We start from the raw sequence: 20,988 nt of genomic DNA on the forward strand, positions 1-20,988 counted from the left end.
TAGAGAGACCACATGGGAACAGTCTCTGTAGAACTCACATCCCATCAGTTGCTTCTTTGCCTCAGGAGGCTCTCCATGAAATCACACTGGAGACTATAAATAACACCCATAAGTTGTATTACATAAGTTATTATTTCTCATCCATCACCAAAACCATGCAACAGTAGTTGTTTCCAGCTCTAATGAGTAAAAACAACCAATAAAAACCCCTCACAACTTTCAGCCTAGCTGTTTGAGACACATTAGTGGGAGAACTGCTGCAAAATGTTACAAATCTGAAACATTACTGATGTGCTTCAAACTCTTGACAGAAAAATTCTCCTTCCCGCTTTGCAATAGAGCTAAGAAAAAGGATTCCGTAACAGACTTGAAGCATTGGATTAATTTAAGAAAAACCCCAAAAACAAACCCTCAAAAAACAAAAAAGGAACTTAGCATGTATACTGCTTTGGGTGTAAGTGGTATTTTCATGTTCAACAACAGCATGGCTTCATTTTTCCAAAATGACAGCTGGCACACATGACATGTGTTGCTAGAAAAGAGGATATACAGATACATGTATCCATGTATGTGAGTGAATGGGTATTAATTATATGATTTCAGGAAAACAGACAAGTGTGGGGGAGTAACCATACATACAGTTTGGGTAACATTCCACTTGCACATAAGAAAAGGCTTTCTTACTGTAGGGGAGAGCTGACACTGGCATAAGTTGCCCAGGTGGGTTTGTGGGGGCTCCATCTATGAAGGTACTCAAAACCTGAGTGGACACAGGCCCCAGCCTGCTCTAGGTGACTCTGCTCTAAGCAGAGCAGATCTCCTGACCTCTCTCCTACCTTCAGCCTTTCTTACTTCTAAGATTCATGAACAGGAAAATAAAATTAAAAATTTTATACTAATTCCTTCCCACCATTCAGTTTTTGTTCTCCTTTAAACCCATATTGCCAGTATTGTCACCTGGAAAGAGGAAGTGTAACTTAATGAGGGTTCTAACTACCATCTCTAATGAAACAGAAGAGACTAATCTAATGAATGCTGAAAATGTATGAGAAATAGCAAACTACATAGGCATCTGCATGCATTTTAGCTAAGGTATAATTAGAAAAAGTGTGAAAATGGTATTATCCTTTCCTGTCAATAAAACTCATAATTGTTAAATTTTGTGAAAAGCTAATTAGTTTTCATCTTGCATTTAGGCTCCCATAGTACATCTGCTTTACATTTAAGTTTTTGCATTACTTCCCCCATACTCTCTGATGTCAGCATGTCTTTAGTTAAATGAAATGTTAATTTATTTTCTCAAACATTTGTACTTATATACCAGATTGATTCAAACAAGCACATATCTAAATGTATTCAGGCACCTGTACGTACAGTTCCTTTGATGGATTAACTTCAGGCATTTCAATTAGTTAGAACATTTCCTGAGGCAATGGCCACCTCTACTGCTGCTGGCTGACAGAAGGATTTTGTTTGTTTAGAAAACTACATGAGTGGGGTTCCTTTCCTGAATTACACCCATGCGAGAAGCCTGAAAACCTCCAGAGCCACAACAGATGAGTTTGTGAAGAGAGAACAGGTTGGACATTCCAGGCCTGCTGTTCATCTCATGCTCCAAGGGTAAACACCTGAAGAACGTGTTTAAGAACAGCTGCTGAAGCAACATCATACACACTCAGTGACTGCTGGTGTGTACAGGCATGAGGCAGAATTCTCATTGCCTTGACTACTGGGGGCAATTGATGCAGGGTAGAAACTTGATACTATTCTAAGGATGCTAAGGGAAGCTGGTTTAGGTTGTTGGTGGGGGTTTTTTTAATGGCTCACAAGCAGCATGTCATCTTCATATATTCAGACTATTATAAATAATGAACCTTGAAAAGGCCAGAAGAGAAAAAGGGCCACGACACTAAACTCAAAAAAATTACAAAAAAATATTTTATGGTGTCAATTTGAACTTTTCTCATTATTAAACAATGTACTTTAATAGTACAGGGCTAGGGCTGGGAGAGGGACAAAGGCTGATTCTGGTGACACTTGAAGTTAGAGAACAAATGACATCCTAAGTGGCCTGAATAATCAGAACAGGATTATTAAGTGAAAGGATAATGCACACTACAAATAGCTAAATGGAAGAACAAGACACAAGTAGAAAGAAAAAAGGCATAACACTAATACACATTATGAAGAACCTATGAAGACAGATCATGAACATCCTGGCCATTCCTCAGCACCTGAAGACTACTTAGTAGTATTCAAATATGCATATTTACATATCTGAATATGTATGTAGAAATACACACAAATAAGCTCACACTGGTCCTGATAAAATAGGAAACTTGAAAGCATTCAGCAATATCATAGTTTTGGTTTTGCTGACTTTAATGAGAACCTTCTTTTGCTTTGTGAAATTCTCTAAAATATGATTAGCAAGAATAGATAATGTTATAAATATTTCATATTTGCTACTCAGCTGCAGCGTGCATAAATAAGCAGTGCTGCTCTGCTTCCAAATCCTAGTGGTATACTCCAGCTATGTCCTCATCAATCAGATGGTATACAGTATTCAGGAAGGTAATTCTTCAAACTAATAGCCTAAAACAAGTTCTATATAGAAAATATTTGCTCTGTTATTTTTCATTCATACACAGAGTTTGCCTTAGTAGACCCTTCCCCCATTGGTATAATGAGGGTTTTCCAAGGCTAAGAGAGATATTCAGAAGAGGAATTGTAAAGAACTCTTGCCTGCTAGCAGTGAAAAAAATACTTACCAATATTTATCTTTCAAAAAACTAATTTTTCTTTTAAGTGCAGAACTTCAGTGATGTCATTAGTAACAGAAATCTTGCAATGAGAGACTATAGCTCCAAGGATTGTACCTGATTAATGTCAAGGAAAAAACCCTAAGAGTCCTTATATTTTGATAAAAAAATTCCTGAATGCATTTGTGAGAAAGTACATTCTGAAATGTACAGCTAATTCATCTTCAAACTTGGTTTTAATTCCATTACTTTAAATAAAGCTTAATGATTTATATTATATAGTTTATATTTTGACTGTGTTACTTTGGGGCCGGGGGGGGGGTGAGGGGGGAACAACCAACCCTGGCAGAGGACACAATTCCTGTACACCTGGTTGGTGTCTACAGTACACCAGAAGTCAGGCTGGTTTACCAGGTAGTTCTTACTGTTTGGACAGCTTCTACACAAACCCGAACCAAAGACCAGGGAGAGGAAGAACAGATCAGTGAAACTTGGAGGATGCAACAGTACATGCACTGTCTTGTATCTTATATCCAGCTGCTTTTCAATCCTCTTTTGCTCCAAAATTTGCTCTCATTAGTTATTAGTTATTCCTCAAAGTTCATGTTATGGAAATAATTTGGAACAGAAACAGAAAAAAGACATCATTTGTATGTTGATGGAATTCTCACACAAACAACTTCCTCACTTTCTAGGAAGTTACACTTTCCCCGTGTGTGTTCAACAGACTAAAGAATACTTCCAAAAGGCTTTTAAATTACCTTCATTTATTTTTGAAGTCCTTATGAAAACTGTGATCTAAATGAAAACACTGAAAACTTGTTCTTAGAAGTTGTCTGATGCTCACTGAAATAATTAGTCAGAATAGAGATCTTCAGGAAGAGTCAGATGAAACCTTTGGGGCACTCACATCAAAAAGCACAGCAGGAATCTGATCATGGATTTGTTCCCTGCGAGATACATGCGTTTTAAAGTAGTAAAAAAAAACCAAACCTGAATTAAAAAGTAAATGTAAGTGGCTATTTGTTTCAAATCTATTTCAGGCCAGTTATTTAATGCTTAACTTAATTTCAAAAATCCCCAGTGCAGTAAAGTAACAGTTTTAAAATTATAAATTATAAGTTTATAATTATAAATTTAAAATTATGTGTATCATTTGCTAAAGCATACCTGCAAGGAAGCTGTCTGATCTGAACAGATCAGATCAAGATGCTGACTGCTGAGGTAAAATCAATTCAATTCTTCAACCTGACAGGAGCCAGGCCTTTAAAGTTAATGATCTCAACTATTCTTTGTGACATTCTCCATATTGTCAAAATTAAAGCAAACCCTAGGCTCCCCAAATCCTCTTCCAGTAGAGTGTAGGTGAGAAATGCAAGACATACAACTCTTATTTCTTTACCCTTGAAACTGAAGTGGATGTGCTTTGTTTAAAGTTATGAGATGCAATTTTTCCAGCAGTCTCTGGTTATACTTAACATTGCTCTCCCTCAGAGCTGTAGGGAGAGCAATGTTAAGTAAGGGCAATAGATGTATATTCTTTCATAGTATACACCTACTGTCAGAGATCACTCAATTGACCGTACAGATCTTTAGAGTTCTGAAAACTAAACATGGCATGAAACCACTAAAAAATAATCAAGGTAAAGCTGTTTCATTTTAACCAAAATATACATAAAGGACATAATATTTGTTGTTCAGTTTCAACAAACTCAAGACAAAATTCTTTGTCATAATTCCCTAAGACTTTGGTAAAAAGAGGTGGCAATATCTGAATTTTAAAAGACAATAACCTTTTAATTGCGTAGTTTTGTATTTGGCAACAATTTCACCAACCAGACTGAAAAACATCAGCCCATAGAGAAAGTGTAGTGAGAAAATGTTGAGGGCAGCAGCACATGTTTTTTCAGGACAGGAGAGTCTCATTTACAAAAGCACAGGTCATTCATCAGCTCATGGCCCAAGAGAACACTGCTGCCTGGACTGCTCTCCCAGATCTTTGCTTTGCATTGACCATCCCAACCCTCCCACCTTTCCAAGAGTCTCTCTCCTTGCTCTTCTCCACAGAGCTTGAAGTGCTTGAGGCACTAAATGCTTGCCTGTACTTCCAGACCTCAGTTCTCATTAAGTGCTACAAATGCTACTGAGGTTAGACTAAGTATCTCTAAAGACTCACATCGTATTTGTTTTCCGTTAGTGTCACTGAAAAAATTAGGTTGGAAGGGATTTCTGGAGGTCATGCAGTCCAGCCTCCTGTGCAGTGCAGAGTAAAACATCAAAGAAATTGGATCAGGTTGCTCAGGGCCTGGTACATTTTCAAAAATTTTCAAAGACTAAGACTTTACAGCCTCTGTGGGTACCTGTTCCAGTGCCAACCAGAGGGGAAAAATCTCTCTTCCCTTAATCAGCCAGCTATACTGTTTCTAAGACAGTTAATCCAGACAGTGTTTATTCCTATCATCTGCTACCTCTAGTTTGACATTCAAAATAATTTCCATATTGGCTGACAATTCAATGTGAACTCCTCTCAAGAGATCATCCTGTCCTACTGACCCAAGTACATTTTCCTCCAAGTTGTTCTTTTTGATGGGATTCAGAATTTGGAAATGAAAACAGATGAAAAAATTGAAACAAAAGCAGCAAAAAGAGATAAAGCCATGTGAAAGCCGAGAAATGGACTTACACAAACCCAGAAAGTCTTAAAGGGGTTATTTAGTGAAGAATAAAAAAGTTTCAAGGGCTTATCTGAACTGTACAAAGGATAAAAGAAGACTAATTTGGGTGATTTGAGAGGATAAATAAAGACAGTGGGAACAACAGTTTAAGCACTTGGAGGACATTTTTTGTTAGGATGCTGAACTTGAAATGACCTCAGAGAGCTGGGAGTACTATGAGGTACTCAGAGGTGTGTGTGTGTCAGCACCTGCTGGGAGGTCACACAGGCCAGGAGGCCCTTCTTCCCCAGCCACAGAGAGATTCTGATTATTGTATTTTACTTCTGTTTTACTGGGTTGGGGTTTTTTTCCTCTCCACAAGGGAAAAAATGATTGATTCTTATAACCTATGAACCTCTGAATAACCAAAATCTACCTGAATTATTGCACGTTTCTGCCACTCACACCAGCATATACCAAATCCACACCAGCATATACCAAATATCTGCATAACATAGTGTCCTGGTTTCCACTGGAATTTTCTTCCTAGTAGCTGGTACAGTGCTGTGCTTTGGATTTGGGATGAGAATAAACACTGATGTTTTAGATGTTGCTAAGCAGTGTTTTACACAGAGTAAAGGGCTTTTCAGCCTCTCACCTCACCCCAACAGTGAGAAGGGCTGGTGGGCAAAATGAGCTGGGAGGGGACACAGCCAGGACATCTGACCCCCACTGTCCAAAGGGATGTTCCATACCTTATGGTGTCATGATCAGCATATAAACCAGGGGGAAAGCTGTCCAGGGGCTGCTGCTCAGGAACTGGATGGCAAAAGTTGGTTATTTCTCTCTCCTTTTTGCTATTTTCCTTTTTTTACATTTTTTTTTCATTATTAAACTGTTCTTAAACCCAGGAGTTTTCTTTCTTGGAGATCATGTTCAACTGCCTTATATAGTCTTAAGAGAATTGATCTCAGTTAGTGTGGTTTTTGGGACTATAATGTTATAAAATAGGAAACATTAATAAGCATATGTTATCATGCTCATCTATTTATCTTATTCCACAACATTAATTTTATTTCTTAAGGCCAACAGTCCTTTCAAGAATGACTACAACAGACTGGTAAGTAAAAGGAGTTAATCCTAAATAAAAATTACTGGCATGTCTGATAAGTATTTGTAATTTATCTATACAGCATGTGAAAGAGGGCTTTCACAGCCACAATACATTTTTAATCCCTTTGGCCCCCTCAGCTATCTAGCTTCCTCACTTGATGATCAATGCAAAGAAAAGGTACACCTAGGAGCCACTAAATGTGAAAGTTAATTTCAAAGTAATACTGTGAAAAGTTCCCATTCATCTTAGTTTAGTGTACTTTAACACAGCAGCAAAAGTATTCCTATCCTAATACCATAAGATGATAGAAAAATAATCTATTTATTTTATCTTGCCTGTGCCGAATAGACAGGGACAGAAGTCACTGTTTTCATATGCTGTCATGCTGCTGCACGCCTTTTCATTTCTGAATGCTGTGTTTTTTCCACGACTTGGAAGAAAATTCTCTTCAAAAGTAAACAGCATGAGTGATTAATGTAAGAACTATGAAGATGCTTGCAAAACTTCTGTTTAGTTCAAAGCAAATACAGACTAAAATTCAAGGCATTTTTTCACTGCAGTTTAGTAAAGTAATGATTTAGATGTCTAGCACAGAAATGTGCTAGACTGTGATAGATAAAAATCAAGAAAGACTTTTTTACAAAAAAAAAAAAAAAAAAACCAAAAAACAAAAAAACCCCATTATTGTGTGCTTACAAGCCCTTACAAACCTTCCCAGGAACAGCTGAAGATTTAAACTTAGAGGCAAGGATCATCACAGCTATAGCTGACTTTTAACAAACTTTTTGATGTATTGACCCCAAACCCATCTCTTTAGATTCTCCAACTAACTCAATTAGTCTAAAATCATGGGATGCCTTCAGTGTAAAAGAAAGTTCAGGTGAACCATATCCACTATTTTTAATGAACAAGGAGGGCTTGTAAAGCTGAGAAAGGCAACAGTGGAAATAAATCATAAAATTAGAGCAAGTCCTTAATTTTGTTTACTGCTATGACTATTATGATCCTTACCACTAGGAGGATTTTAATCTACAATAATCATAACACTTTGAGAAGGCTCTTAGGTAACCAGGAGGAGAGGAAACCAATCTGTCCATCCAGATAGACATGGGAGCATGGAACAGGCAATCCAGCATGTCACAGAAGTAGGCAATAAGCTGAGGCAGTAAAATGCCATCACCATCCATCATCTGATCACAGTTTGGTGTCATCCCCCAGCCTCCATCAGCTCCTGCCACATCAGTGCCAGTCCCAGGCACTTCATCCTGTTTGTAATTGCTGATGAGCAGCAATAAGGCCTCCATGCCTCAGCTCCTGTCTGTTCCACTTCAGCACCCACCTATTAGGTTGTAACTTTTATTTACAGCCTTGCTTGATGTGCTGCTCTATTAGTGCAGCTGGAAACTGAGCAGAGGGAGGGGGAAGAGCGTCCCTAATGGGCACTATTATTGCTAGGGCTGGGTGATTTACTAGGCTGCTCAAAGGCTGTTCTATCATCACTTTCCTGTTGGTGAGAGAGCCCCAAGAAGGGGCTGGATTTCAACACAATGCCCTCCAGATGTCAAACACTAAAGAACACCTTAAGAGTCCCTTGAAACACCAATGAAAAACAGACCTCAAAGTTGGTTTAGTGCTATAAAGCCCTCTTCAGTAATCTTTTGTGTATTTTTTGCTCAGGAGCTTAACACTTTGGAGCAATTAAAAAAGAAAATCTAATTAGTGGTGTATGAGGTCCTTTTGTCCTTACTCAACACATAATGATTGATTAAAAAAAAAGATCATATCAATGTAATGATTTCATGGTTTTAGCTCAGGCTCAAAATCTCTCTACTTCTATTTTCATAACATGACCTTCCTACAACTCCACAAAGGCTGTCCTCTTAATTGTGGAGGTTCAACCTCAATGTATTTGGATTCCTGGCAATGTTAAAAGTAAGCACATATCTTAGTACAAGAACATCAATAAATTCAAAACTTCAAAAAGAACCACAGCCCTGTTTAACCACTTTACTCAAGCAGTGAAATAATTATTTCCATCTTCTAGACTCAAATTTTAAACCAGAAAACACTACCTACACATATAACTATACAAAATATTACAGATGCACATCTCTGATGAACTGCTACTGAGAAATAAAGTACTTAAAACCTCACCAACTTTATGAATGTAATGTATGAATTGATTGTATCATTACCACATTTTATCTGCCTGTTTCTACCACCTTCTCTACTGCACAATTAAAAATTAAGTGAGCATACTCACACAGTTCCATCAATTTTTTCCAGGTTTCTTTAAGTTGCATAAAAATGTTATAAAATCTGGCTGTTTAGAGTTGTGTAGTAAATCATCATTAAAGTTGTACAGCAGAAAAACAAGAGTAATATGCTACTTGCTACTGCACTTTCCCAACATGGGCACCTGACACAAATGGGATATGAATGCCCTGTACTAGAGGAAGCCTCCCAGTACCTGCCATCAATCATCACATTACCCAACCATTAGGAAACAAATCAAAATGCATAAGAAGCTATACACTGGGCCACACAGTCCCATCTTTCTTCCCACAAAATCTTCAGACTGCCAGCACTCAGAAGCCTTTGAGGCATCATCCAAACTAATGATTGCAAGGCTTTATTCATTTTTTTCATTATAATTCCTGTCCTGTGGGTACAATGGAATAGAAATACTTTTACCACAGCGATGATTCTGGCAAACAGGAGGAAAAACCCCACTATTTGGTGCCATAATACTATTTTTTATCAGAACAGCTCTTACAGCATGCAGGTTGACAAGTACATTAGGTAAAATCTCTTTTTTCTCTACAAGAACTTTTCCTTTACCTTGGCAGATTTATTATTTTGATCTTTCTTCGATTGTTACACTCATGCTGATAAAATATGAAAGGTTTGTCTCCTTCCTTAATATTCTGATGGAAACTTACATATAAAATAAGTAGGTCAAATTTCTAATTTTCTGTCTCAAATGCTGATCTAAGGAACTTTGGGGAAAAACTATGCTGAAGGGTGAACAGAACTACACAGATAAAATCCAGTGCAACATTTTTTCCTCAAAGCTCTTCCAAGCATAAGAAACATAGGATATTTACAGAAAATAGGCTTATAAACAATGTGTAGTGTTGACAAATACTACTTGCATCATTTAAGTAGCTTCCTGGGAATCTGAAGTGATTCCAGTGTGAAAGAATATGCTGGTTTTGGCTGGGATAGAATTAATTTTCTTCACAATAGATAATAGGGCTGTGTTTTGGCCTTGTGGTTAAACCCTGACAAATGTTCACCTACACAGTACACTGCTCATGCCTGAAGATGTCACAGCACTTCTGGGTAATATTTTGTAGCCAATGTTTTCTTGTCAGTTCCCATGACAACATGGTAATTTATTTTAAAGATGAAAGTTTGCTGAAAATTCAAGATCTGGAGAAGTAAACTAATTCCTGGTACCAGGTTTATTCATGTAAGGGACTATAAAGATAGTAAGTAGATTACTGAGCAAATAATGTCAGAACCTCAGGGGAAATTGAGGGAATTCAAAATCAGTAGATTTAGTTGACTGAAGATTAAAGTTGTGGTATCAAATTAAGGCCATCTCCTCCTTTTCTTGCAAAACATACTAAATGAAAAACATAAAAGCATGTACAGACCAAACAAGAGCACAAACTCAAAATAAAAGAACTACTGAGCAAAGTTAGCAAAGGCATTTCTCAATTTCTCAGTATGTCTTGTGGTTTCATCTGCTTCACTCCAAGGAGCTTTTCCTGGTGCCATTCCACACTCCAAATAATGAACTTACATTTCTTTTTGCTAAGACACACACACACAAAAAATTTCCAACAGTACTCTCAGTTTACTGTATCTGTAGCACCACAGCAAGCTTTTAAATTACTCTGCCATGAAAACCAGCTAAACATTACAACAGCTAACATATAAAGAAAATACAATTTAGAAATACTGTGAGCAAAGTAGATTAGTTTTCAAGGGATATAGTGGCAAACATTCCATCTTGTTTAGATACACATCCATGGCTACACAGAAAAGAAAATCCAGTCTCCCTGTTTTGAAGAACTATCATCCAGTTCCAAACTCAGTTCTTTGGCAGAAAACACTCACTGTCACAGATTATCATGTGCTACTTGAGAAGTCTGCCTCTGCAGCAAGAGCAAGCTAAAACAGTTTCTCTGTAACCTTCCTTCACTGCAGAACAAGCCAACTTGTATCACCACACATCTGCTGCAAGCTAACAACACCTATGGAATAACTACAGCTCAGCTCAAACAGTAACTTGAAAGACTTTTTGAAAGAATGACTTCAGAAGAAATTTCCCCTGAACTCCTTAAAGAGCAAGGGCCTTTACTCAAACTGGAATAACCTTCCTTTCTGCACATAAATGCAAATATAGGCAAAAATTATTCTGGAAACACAGACTGCAAGAACATTACCACTACCTACACACCCACCACTCCCCAGGAGATTATGGCTTCCAAGAGTGGCCCTGGTGGAAAGAATCGTGTGTTCTCCTTAATCCACACAAAACCAAAGCCTGCAGAAGACCTGAGCCAGTGCAGGTAACTTGGCTGCCTGACTGAATGAGTGCAGATGTGGTTCTTCAGGACAGATCTGATTCAGAAGCAGTGACTTCAGCCTGGCAATGACCTAACATGTCACTCCTAATACCAGCTCTGTGAGACATTATCCATCTACATCCTGCATATAGAAATAAAGGCATCAAAAAGCACCCAAAGCAGGTAAAATTTAGTCTCAAAGCAAAGATCAGCTGTCTATACTGCATCTTCAATCAGGGAAAGTCAATATACTCAGAACAATTTTCTACTCAATACTTTGCATTTCAAGGGCAGGATTTCCAGAACACTGTCACAATCATTAGACTTAAACTGATTACTCCTGTATGTCTTGTTTTTACAAAGATTAATTGAAAACAGAGTGTATTTACAGAATTATGTTTAACAAGATTCTCAGATGAACTATCTGCCATACTAATCCTTTTATATTTACATTTCTGTCAGCAAAGTAACAATATTTATTTTCATTTGGCATTTGCCAGGTAAGGTTATTAACCTTTACTATTAAACTATAACTGCTAAATATAATGCAAAACCTGATTTCTTGATCCCACAAAACACATACCTGAGTCACAAGATCTTTTGGTTGGTGTGGTTAACGAGGCATGAGCTGTACCTGTGCATGGCCCACCTGGAAACAGAGAAGATTGTATGTCTCAAAACACCACCTATATTTAACATTTACAACCACATCAAGATTATACTTAAGAATATAAAAAACACAGAGGAGCACTTGTCTTTGGAGAGCACATATGGAAGTAGTCTCAGTACTTCTTTCTAGTCTCAGCTTCTTTCCCAGCTGAATGTGAATGTCTTGTGGTAAAAAAAAATAGAGGAAAAGTTGGGACAAAGTTACACTTTTAAAATATACTTTATAAATATTTCAAGAGGCATTTTTAGGAAAATATGCACCGTAATTGCAATGCTAGAAATGTATTTAAGTGACCCACAAGTAACACAAGGGACAAACTGATCACTTCTCTGATATCAAATATTGCTACTGACTCCAGTGAGATAACAACTTTGCCTCTGATCTTGTTCTCATTATGTGTTCTAAGTGTGGCACAAGCATATGCTAACAAACTCTTTTCCATGTTTAAGGTTTTTCAGCTCTGGACTCTTGCCCACTCATCTGGTATCTGCTTGGTAGTAAATTGCTTTCTGCTTTTTTTCTTAACATGCATCATCGTTGAGGAGTTCTCCAGAGATCTTGTTAAAATAGCAACCAATTGAGTGTACACAGTGACTTGCAGGAAAAATAAATAAATAAAAATAAACTCCATGCAGAGAAGCCAAGACAAATTGACAGTAGCATTGCCAATGGTAATACACATCATAGCTTTGAAAATTGAATATTATAAATGGGAAGATGGTAGAGAGCCTGAAATTGAGTTAGATCTACTAGAGTTTGGCTATCAAAATACCAATAATCAAGTTTGCACTAAACTGCTGGTAATATAGTAATACTTGCTGGCAATACAACAGAGCTTAGTATAACAGGATAACCTTTAACATTAAGTCTTCATGCACAGAAAAATACTAAAAATACTTTTTCCCTTTTTTTCCCACTCCTCAGTCTTTGCATATCTGGAAAGTAGCAGTGTGACTGTGGAAATGCTTTTACCTTTTCAAGTATTTTCAAGCCTGGCTTGCTAGTAAAGTGGCTCTTTTTGCTTCTCTCTGGGATGCTCCCCCTTGAAGCTTTCCTTTATTTCTCTTTTTCACTAAGTTTCAGGTCTCAGGAATTTTGTCTACCTTGAAATAAATACTCATAGCATTGTAACTCTTAAAAAAAAAAATCTGCAGTTGAGGGGGAAAAACGGGAGTAACTTTCTTTGTCGCATTTGATTTCAATGAACTCCACTTGGGAACAGAGTTTTACACTCAATTTTCTAGAGAAGGATCAATAAACCTGAAGAGTTTATTGTTCTCCCAACAAGTTTCTCCAGCAACACACACCATTTCACAACTGTGTGATGGACAATCTTTCAACGGGTGGTTACAATGGCCAAGAAGCCAATTCTTGGCCTGCAGGCCAACACTGAGGGCACTCATCAGGGCCTGGTCAGAGGTTAAGGGAACCTTCAGGATATGGGAAACTATTGAACCTGACATAAGAAATTGCTGCTTGTGACAGGCAACAGCATAAGTAGCTGGCAGATGCTACAGACAGTGATGCAAGGCACTGTTGGATTCTCCAGGCTGGCAAGGAGGGAGCTGGTGAGAAATGGCTGAACTGCACAGGGAAGGGGAGGGGAGTGGTGGGGACTCTATGCAGGGTCAAGTCTGCATATGAGAAGAGACAAGCTTGCTTTTGCAGTGAGGAGGACTGCGAGTCCTGGGGTGGGTCCTTTCCTAGGCAAAAATAAAGCATCCTGGATGGATGGATGGATGGATGGATGGATGGATGGATGGATGGATGGATGGATGGATGGATGGAGCATCCTGGTATCACCAAACTGGTGTTGGCTTAAAGCCTGACAGCACTGGCAAGCAACAACCTCTTCTCAACAACCAGAAATGGTCAAGTAAACAGAAATAATTTTTTACACTATAATATTTTCATTTTTTTTATATTCTAGCCTAGAAAAAGTTTTCTTGATCTATGTTAGTACTACTGTTGCAAAAGGCTCAAAAGATGTTTAGTGTAGGGGTTGGTGTATTTGGGAAGAAAATCAATACTGAAACAGAATCCTTACCAAGTTTTCTAGTGAAACCTTCTGCATATTCAAAAATCTACAGAGCAGGTCTGTTAAATCAGTCTTTACTTTCAGACACCAAGTATTTGGTTTTAATATAAAATGTGTGTAAGCAATAAATTCAACAGGGCACGGAATTTCAATGAACTGACTTTAGATGCAGCTGCCTCTTAAAATGCAGCAGCTCTTCTGTAAATAATTTTAGTTATATTCTCCCAGTTTCACTGAATAGACAGTGAGAGGCATCATCACTGTGGACTAACAAATAAGACTAATCCTTTCAATTATTGCAAAGTAAATATTTACAGTAGCTGATACTTTCAGTATACAGCCAAATGTAAGAACTTTATTTCTCACTCTCTAAAGTACAATCAGTTGGTATGCATTCTGCACTTCCCTTTGTCAGAGTTCTCCTGTTATTTATTCTTCCCTCATTAGGTATGGCTTCCATACAGCTTTGATTTGTATAGCACAGCACCAGAGTTTCAAGAAAGAGTATCCTGGGATTTGCATGCATGTACACTAGTGCCTAATAACCAGTGAAGACAGCACGCACTTTGCCGCTTTTCCTTCTGCTCCTCCTTTTGTTCCACCATTAAAAATGCCATGCATAATTCAGTGCTGTGGGCTTGGCTGTGCAGCTCTATGTGGAAGTCACTACATGGAATCTTTTGGTATACGTAACTGCTAATTCCAGCATCTTCGTATTGTTTGGAACAGGACAGTATATTTCTCACAGCTTTGACAAAAATTCTGTGTGTGAAAAAGAAAAGGGAAGTCATAACAATAGAACACCAGTCTATCTTGACTATTCACAAAGGTAGGCTTGTAACTTTGTATGATTCAGGATGTATCTGCATTTTCATTGCCAAAAAAGTAAATTTTTCAAGGTTATTTAACTGTGCTATATAAAACACTTCAGTGCACAGTGAAAGGCCACACATGTCTAGCTTCTAACATAACCCACAAGGCTGTAGAGTTCTTTTTGTTCAGCACAAACAAGACATTAAAATGGAAGGAAAGAAATATCTTTCAACTCTATATCCAATTAACAGATAACACAACAGCTTCTGCTCCTATTTTTTCCAGTGTATGGTTTCTGACATTTGCAACTCCTCTTTCAAACAAAAGCAGTCACTGCCCAGGGATAATGTAATCCCAAGAGAAGATTATTATAAATGCAAAAAATACTAAAAGCTACTCAAGAAATTAGAAGAATTGTGAGAATTTTGAGAATCCTCAAGTTTGCAAATTCAAACACAGAATTAACAAAGGACAAAACAAGATAACTCAAACCATATGATATATTATTAATACAATAGGTCTTGTTAATGTAGTTACTATGTTTTTGGCTTCTGATATCCACAGCTTTCCGTAACTTACTGTTAGCTGTACTCAAAATATATTGATTAGAAAAACAGATTCAAACCTAATTTCCCTAATCATCCAAAGTAGTACAATTTTATATATTGCTTATATTTCTATGGATACATTAATATTGCTATTATTTACTATTCTAGACTAAATTCTAAATTCTGATGTGTAAATTGTCTTTTAGAATGCCCTTCTGCATTGTCCATCTCCCTTCCTGAACTATGTTAACTGCAGCCAAGCAGTATTTGTCCTGAGGATATCTCTGAGTCAGGGCAACTTGCTGTTTCCCTTTCCTGAACTCTGTAAAGTGAAGTGACTCCACTCAGCCAGAGCCTCCTATGCAGGAAAAAGGTTCAACACCAGGGTGTTCAACCCCCTCTTCTAGCTGTTTGGAGAAGCACTAAGTTTGAGCCCAGAGGACACGCATCACGTGGGTTTGAACAGCTCTCAGAAGCACATTGTGCAGAGAAACAGATGCAGAATGGAACAAAACTAAGTTAACACATGAGTAAAAAGTCTAAATTACAGTAATACATTGAAACAATTTCAGATGCCACAAAACCTGCAAGCCAGACAATGAACAAACATGAAAAATACTGAATCTCAGTAACATTTGATCACGGTAATGTAAGGACAGAGGAACCCGTCTTTGAACTTTTGGTACTTTGATGGCTCCTCCCCAGATACACCACACTGACTCCTTGAACACAACAGGCTGGCAGAAGGTAATAAGTAAGAGCAGAACTTCCTTGGACAGCAGTGTTCTAGCCAGGACAGGAACAATTTCATGCCTATTTGCAATACAGGAAAGAACCCACCTTGGAAAACCTGTCCAAACCAGTAACCTAATTGTACATTTCCTGAACTGGGAGAGATATAATCTAATTAATCTACACATTGATTACGAACACCAATACATAAACAAAAGGAAACATAAATATATAAGTTCAGTCAGCACTGACAAGCTATGCTATCTTTAAGGAAAAAAGGCAGAAGAACTTTATTTGCTGCAGAATGGGCAAGATGCATGATCTAAGTGATGTCATTACTACACAGATTAGAGGATTATATCACATAAAAATGTTGTCTTTTTAAAATCTAGTTTTACAAATCAGCCTTTAGGTACTTTTGTGGATTTTTTTCTGCATGAAGCTTTTGAAGAAGGAAATGAAACCTGTACTGCTTTGTTGCTGAATTGATGGTAAATTTAACAACTATAATGAAGTAAAGGGAGACAGGATTTGGATTCCACCTTCTCCCTTACTATTGTCTCACTGGGTAACCTGTTTTTCCTCAGTAACAGATGCTATATTCTCCAATTTTGTAGGTGTAAGTTCAACTGTAAAAAGAGCTTTTGAAACCAGCAGTTAAATAACATTTTTATAAACAATTTTATTTAACCTCAATAGCTGTGCAGCTCTAACCCACATTTTTCCAATGTGACTGTGTTTCTGTTTTGTGTTCCATGGGGTCCTTTCACGCTAATAAATGGGACCCTAGGATACACAGTCTACTCTGCATGTGAAGTGACTATAAATCAGAAGGAACAATTAACAGTGGTATAACATCCCTGGTCTTCATTATGTTTCAAAATTATCATGCCACAGACGTGGAAAGATGTGCTCATTTAATAAATCTTTGTGCCAGACCTTTGCTTGTCAGAAAACAAGAGATATGTTCTTTATATGAAACTGAGACTGCATGGAATAGATGGAAACTTACAGAAATATCTTCACCAAGGAAAAGATGATGATGACACTTATTCAAATTTCTAACTGCCTTTATGTCCTGTACTGGCACCTAATACTGGTGGCACTTCTCAAAAGAAATAGCCCACAACTCAATATGGTTTTACATTTGATAGCATTCTTACAAATTCCCATAAGAAAAGTGCTTGCATTGCTATTGAAATATATGTATTTTGTGACAAATATTTTTAAAAAAATCAGATTTAATGATAATCAAATTTAAAAACTGAGTGAGTTAATTTCAACATTAAAAACAGTACAAAAAGACTATTTGTAAATAGGTTCTAATGAAAACAAGGCTAAAAATAAAAAAATCCCAGACAATGCAAAACAACTTTTACTATTATCTAATTTAATAAAAGCTGAGAAAATAGCTAGTTCTTGTTCCGTGGCATAGAAACCCAAAGATGCCTATAACATCAAAAACCAGACAGGTGCATATCTTGTATTAGAGATGCGTCCACTCTTGCTTTGATACAAGACACAACATGACAGTCTTGTGAGTTGATAAAGAAAATTAGAATTATTCACCATCACCCAGTTGCAGGTTTCTCAGTTATGTTTGGGTATAGGTTTAATTTAATACTGGGTCATGTGGGTCACAAAGGCTTCACTGTAGCCCAGCACAATTTTACCAGTTACTGCATTCTTTTGAATCAGAGAAAAACATAAAAATTGGTATTATTGAGAATAAATCAGGTTAGCAACAAAGCAAATTACTTTCTATAACCATGTGTGACAAGCAAGACAAAAACAGGCAGCTAGCTTGGTCTGTTTATACATTTACTAGCTACAGAAGTGGGTATGCATGTAACCTTCAGTCAGAGATAAGCCAGAGAACAAAGCTCCCCACTGACTGAATTAGGAAAAAAAACAAAACCCAAACCCAAAACAAAACAAAAACACAGCCCCCACTCCCCAGAAAAAAACCTGAAAAAACTCAAAACAAATGAAGACAGGAAGAACAAAACTGACTCCTACTGCAGTAAGCAGCTAAATTCTCAGTCAGGTCATCTAAAAAAAGTATACAATGAATAACGTCCAAGAGCAACTCTCATTTTAAAAATCACTCTCCTTAAAAAGCACAAATTGAAGTTAAGGATGTCATCATAATAACTCAAAATATGAAGTATTTTCAGAGCATACACAGAAAAGCTGTCATCTAGAACTCTACTCACAAACCCAGGCAAAATACAAAAACCATGAAGTTGTTATAAATTGGTAGAAACCTTTTGCATAGTGTCAGAGAAAAGACCATTCAGCAAGAAAGAAGCAAAGAAAGAATGTACTTGTTTATCCATTTTTCACAAAGTTATGTTGAAAAAAATCACATATATTTTTATTTTATTCCAAAGAGAAAAAATACCATTACTTTTTGAGTGCTATAGCCTATGTGGCTTTTTACACAGTCATGTATTGCTTCAGCAAGCAATAAAATTCAGAGTATAAACATCCAATAGGTGCAGTAGGAAAAACAATCTCTCACCTTTCTGTCAGGTATCTCTTATAGAAGCCTACTGCATCTTTGTCTAGGACTAGTACACTTAATGTACATTAACTTCACTAATATTACTCCATCATTGGGGGTATTTCAGTGCTTCCACAGCAGACAAATGCTTAATAAAATAAAGATGTCATAAAGCATTTTGCTAACCTTATCTTGCAAATTTAAATGTTCAAGACAAAGGTGTTTTCATTTTGATGTGCAATGGCTCAAGTTCTGAAGGGTATACATAAACTAGCCAAAATTTAGAGACATCCAGTCATGAAATACCTTTGTATTTGGGCATCTAAAATTCAGCCCACAGAGAGGTAAGGTGTGGTCAGTGATCATCACCATCTTTCTGGGCTGAAATCTCCAGTGTATTTCCTGACATTCACAGCAATAATGATCTTTGTTTATCTTCTTATAAATTCTTCAACACAGGAATGAAAAGCATTTAACTCTTTTAGAAACAGCAGATATTCCTTTTGTCCTTTTTCAGTTGTGGTTCTTGCTATTCAAGAAGGCCAAGAAAAGTTAAGCACATAATTAAAATAAAATCCTGTCAGCTGAAGCTAACAACTACTGAAATACCAAATCTGATCAAGCTGCCACAGTCAGTGTTCTTCACATTGACATTTCTCCTGTCACATAACAACACAGTTAATTTCAAACCTGCACAGAACCAGCTTTAGCTCTGCTCATACAGTGACAGAAAAATGATGTGACAGCCCCAAAGAAAGCACTGAAGGCCTGAAACTAAGTAAAATTATTCCATGTGCAGTGTGACCTTTTCTCTATCAAAATACTTAGAACCTTGCTTAATAAGCTGCCTTTTTTTTTAAGAATATTGGTGGCTGAAGGTAAGGACAGAGAAGTGAGGGCCATTGTCAAATCCATTTTTTCCTGTCTGCTAAAAATAATCAAAAACCTTGCCCATCCAATATGAAAAGGAAATTTTTGACAGAGGAACTGGCTGATATAGTGACTGATGCTAAAATAACTACCATTAGGAGCTCCTAAATGAAAGGAGGACATGGAAGGAAAAATGTGAACAGATTAAACTTATCTGCACATAACGCAGCAATAGAACAAAAGTTAGACTGATTTAACTACCTGTTAAGAAATGGATCAGTAAAATCCATGCAGCTCTAGACTAACTAGAGCTATACCAATATCAATATTACTCTTTGTCTGCAAGTTTATTTCAGAAAATTTACTGCAACTGGAGACCTGAAAGTTTTGGAAAGAAACAGGAAACTCAAGAAGTATATCTGAAGGGGGGAAAAAAAGAATTCCATAGAATTCCCCCCTCACCAATTTCAACAGAATTTTTTTAAAAATCAATGATTAGTAATATATCATAAAAGGTCAAACACATGTGAAGGAAGGCAAAAAATTACTGAAGTTGTGTCACTGTCTCTGTGTATAATTTTTTAACACATTTTTGTTGACTGTTATAATATTGAGAACTACTGGGTATAAATGTTTATCTCATTTTTGTTGACTGTAAATATAATACTGAGAACTACCTTTCACCTGTAAGGGGGAGAGATATTAGAAGGCACAGCAGCCATTGTTGTAGGTAACTCTTCAGAACTAAGGCTGGTGGGAGATGGAAAGTCACTACAACCTGGTTGCATATGTAAGACACTCAGGAATGCAAATGCAGCTCTCACATAAAATCAAAACAGTAACAAAAAACCACACAAATACTTGCACACTGTCAAACTGAACTCCTGCAAAATACAGTTCAAGGAAATCTTCTCTTATATAATTCATTCTGTGATAAAAATGAAACAACTATTTAAAAATAAGTACAAAAACCCTTTCACATTTTCTGATACAGAGTATGAACACGTGATTTCTATGGTTTTCTTCAGTTGTTGTAACATAAATGACTTTAATTGCCTAAATGACTTGCTGCAATTTTGTCCCCTCTGTTTACCCTGTGGACTCAAGTACTGTGGCAAATGCCTGGACGCAAGACTCTCCTCAAAATCTTGAAAGGAAAGAGAGGTGAGTGGAATGAAATATGAGGATCCTTCCTGATTAGATCAATCTTCCCACACTTGGATAAGGATTACCACAGCAATTCCATACAATGATTTCTGGTGAATTACCACAATTCTATTCAGAACAGAACACAGCTGTATGCCATCACACACAGTGAGAAGTATCAGTCTTTGAAGAACACAGCCGTACTAAGAACAGTGCATACTTTACAGAATATGCTGCAAAATAAATAAATATTGCACAGAAAAAGATAACCTCAAAATAAAATCCACAAGACATTTAAGTCTGGGCATTCTTCATTAAAGGAAAGAACCTTGCACAATGAGGTCATTATCCATCAGAAAATCTCCATCTGTACATAATTATTTCTGATAAATGATATTAAGCTTCATTAAAGAGGTAGTGGGGATGTGAGAGAAGGCAGAGCTGTAAATAAATCTCTCCACTGTATTTCACTTAAAAACATCCCAGCAGGAAGTCATAAAGAGAGTTTTTTTAATAGGCAATATTTTCAAATGCTCTGCAGGCTGTGCTGCCTAA

The 20,988-nt window shown here is 37.0% G+C and overlaps 1 protein-coding gene across 1 annotated transcript in view; it reads right to left on the reverse strand.

The window, feature by feature from the left end:
• Positions 1-20,988, reverse strand: part of ZFAND3 (zinc finger AN1-type containing 3) — a 135,115-nt gene that overhangs the window by 24,575 nt on the left and 89,552 nt on the right. Inside the window, exon 5 of the mRNA XM_066546547.1 lies at positions 11,694-11,759. Within this exon, the coding sequence (XP_066402644.1) occupies positions 11,694-11,759 (66 nt within the window). The remainder of the gene's footprint in view (positions 1-11,693; positions 11,760-20,988) is intronic.

The sequence above is a fragment of the Molothrus aeneus genome, chromosome 3 (assembly GCF_037042795.1).
Source record: "Molothrus aeneus isolate 106 chromosome 3, BPBGC_Maene_1.0, whole genome shotgun sequence".
Classification (NCBI taxonomy): Eukaryota; Metazoa; Chordata; class Aves; order Passeriformes; family Icteridae; genus Molothrus; species Molothrus aeneus.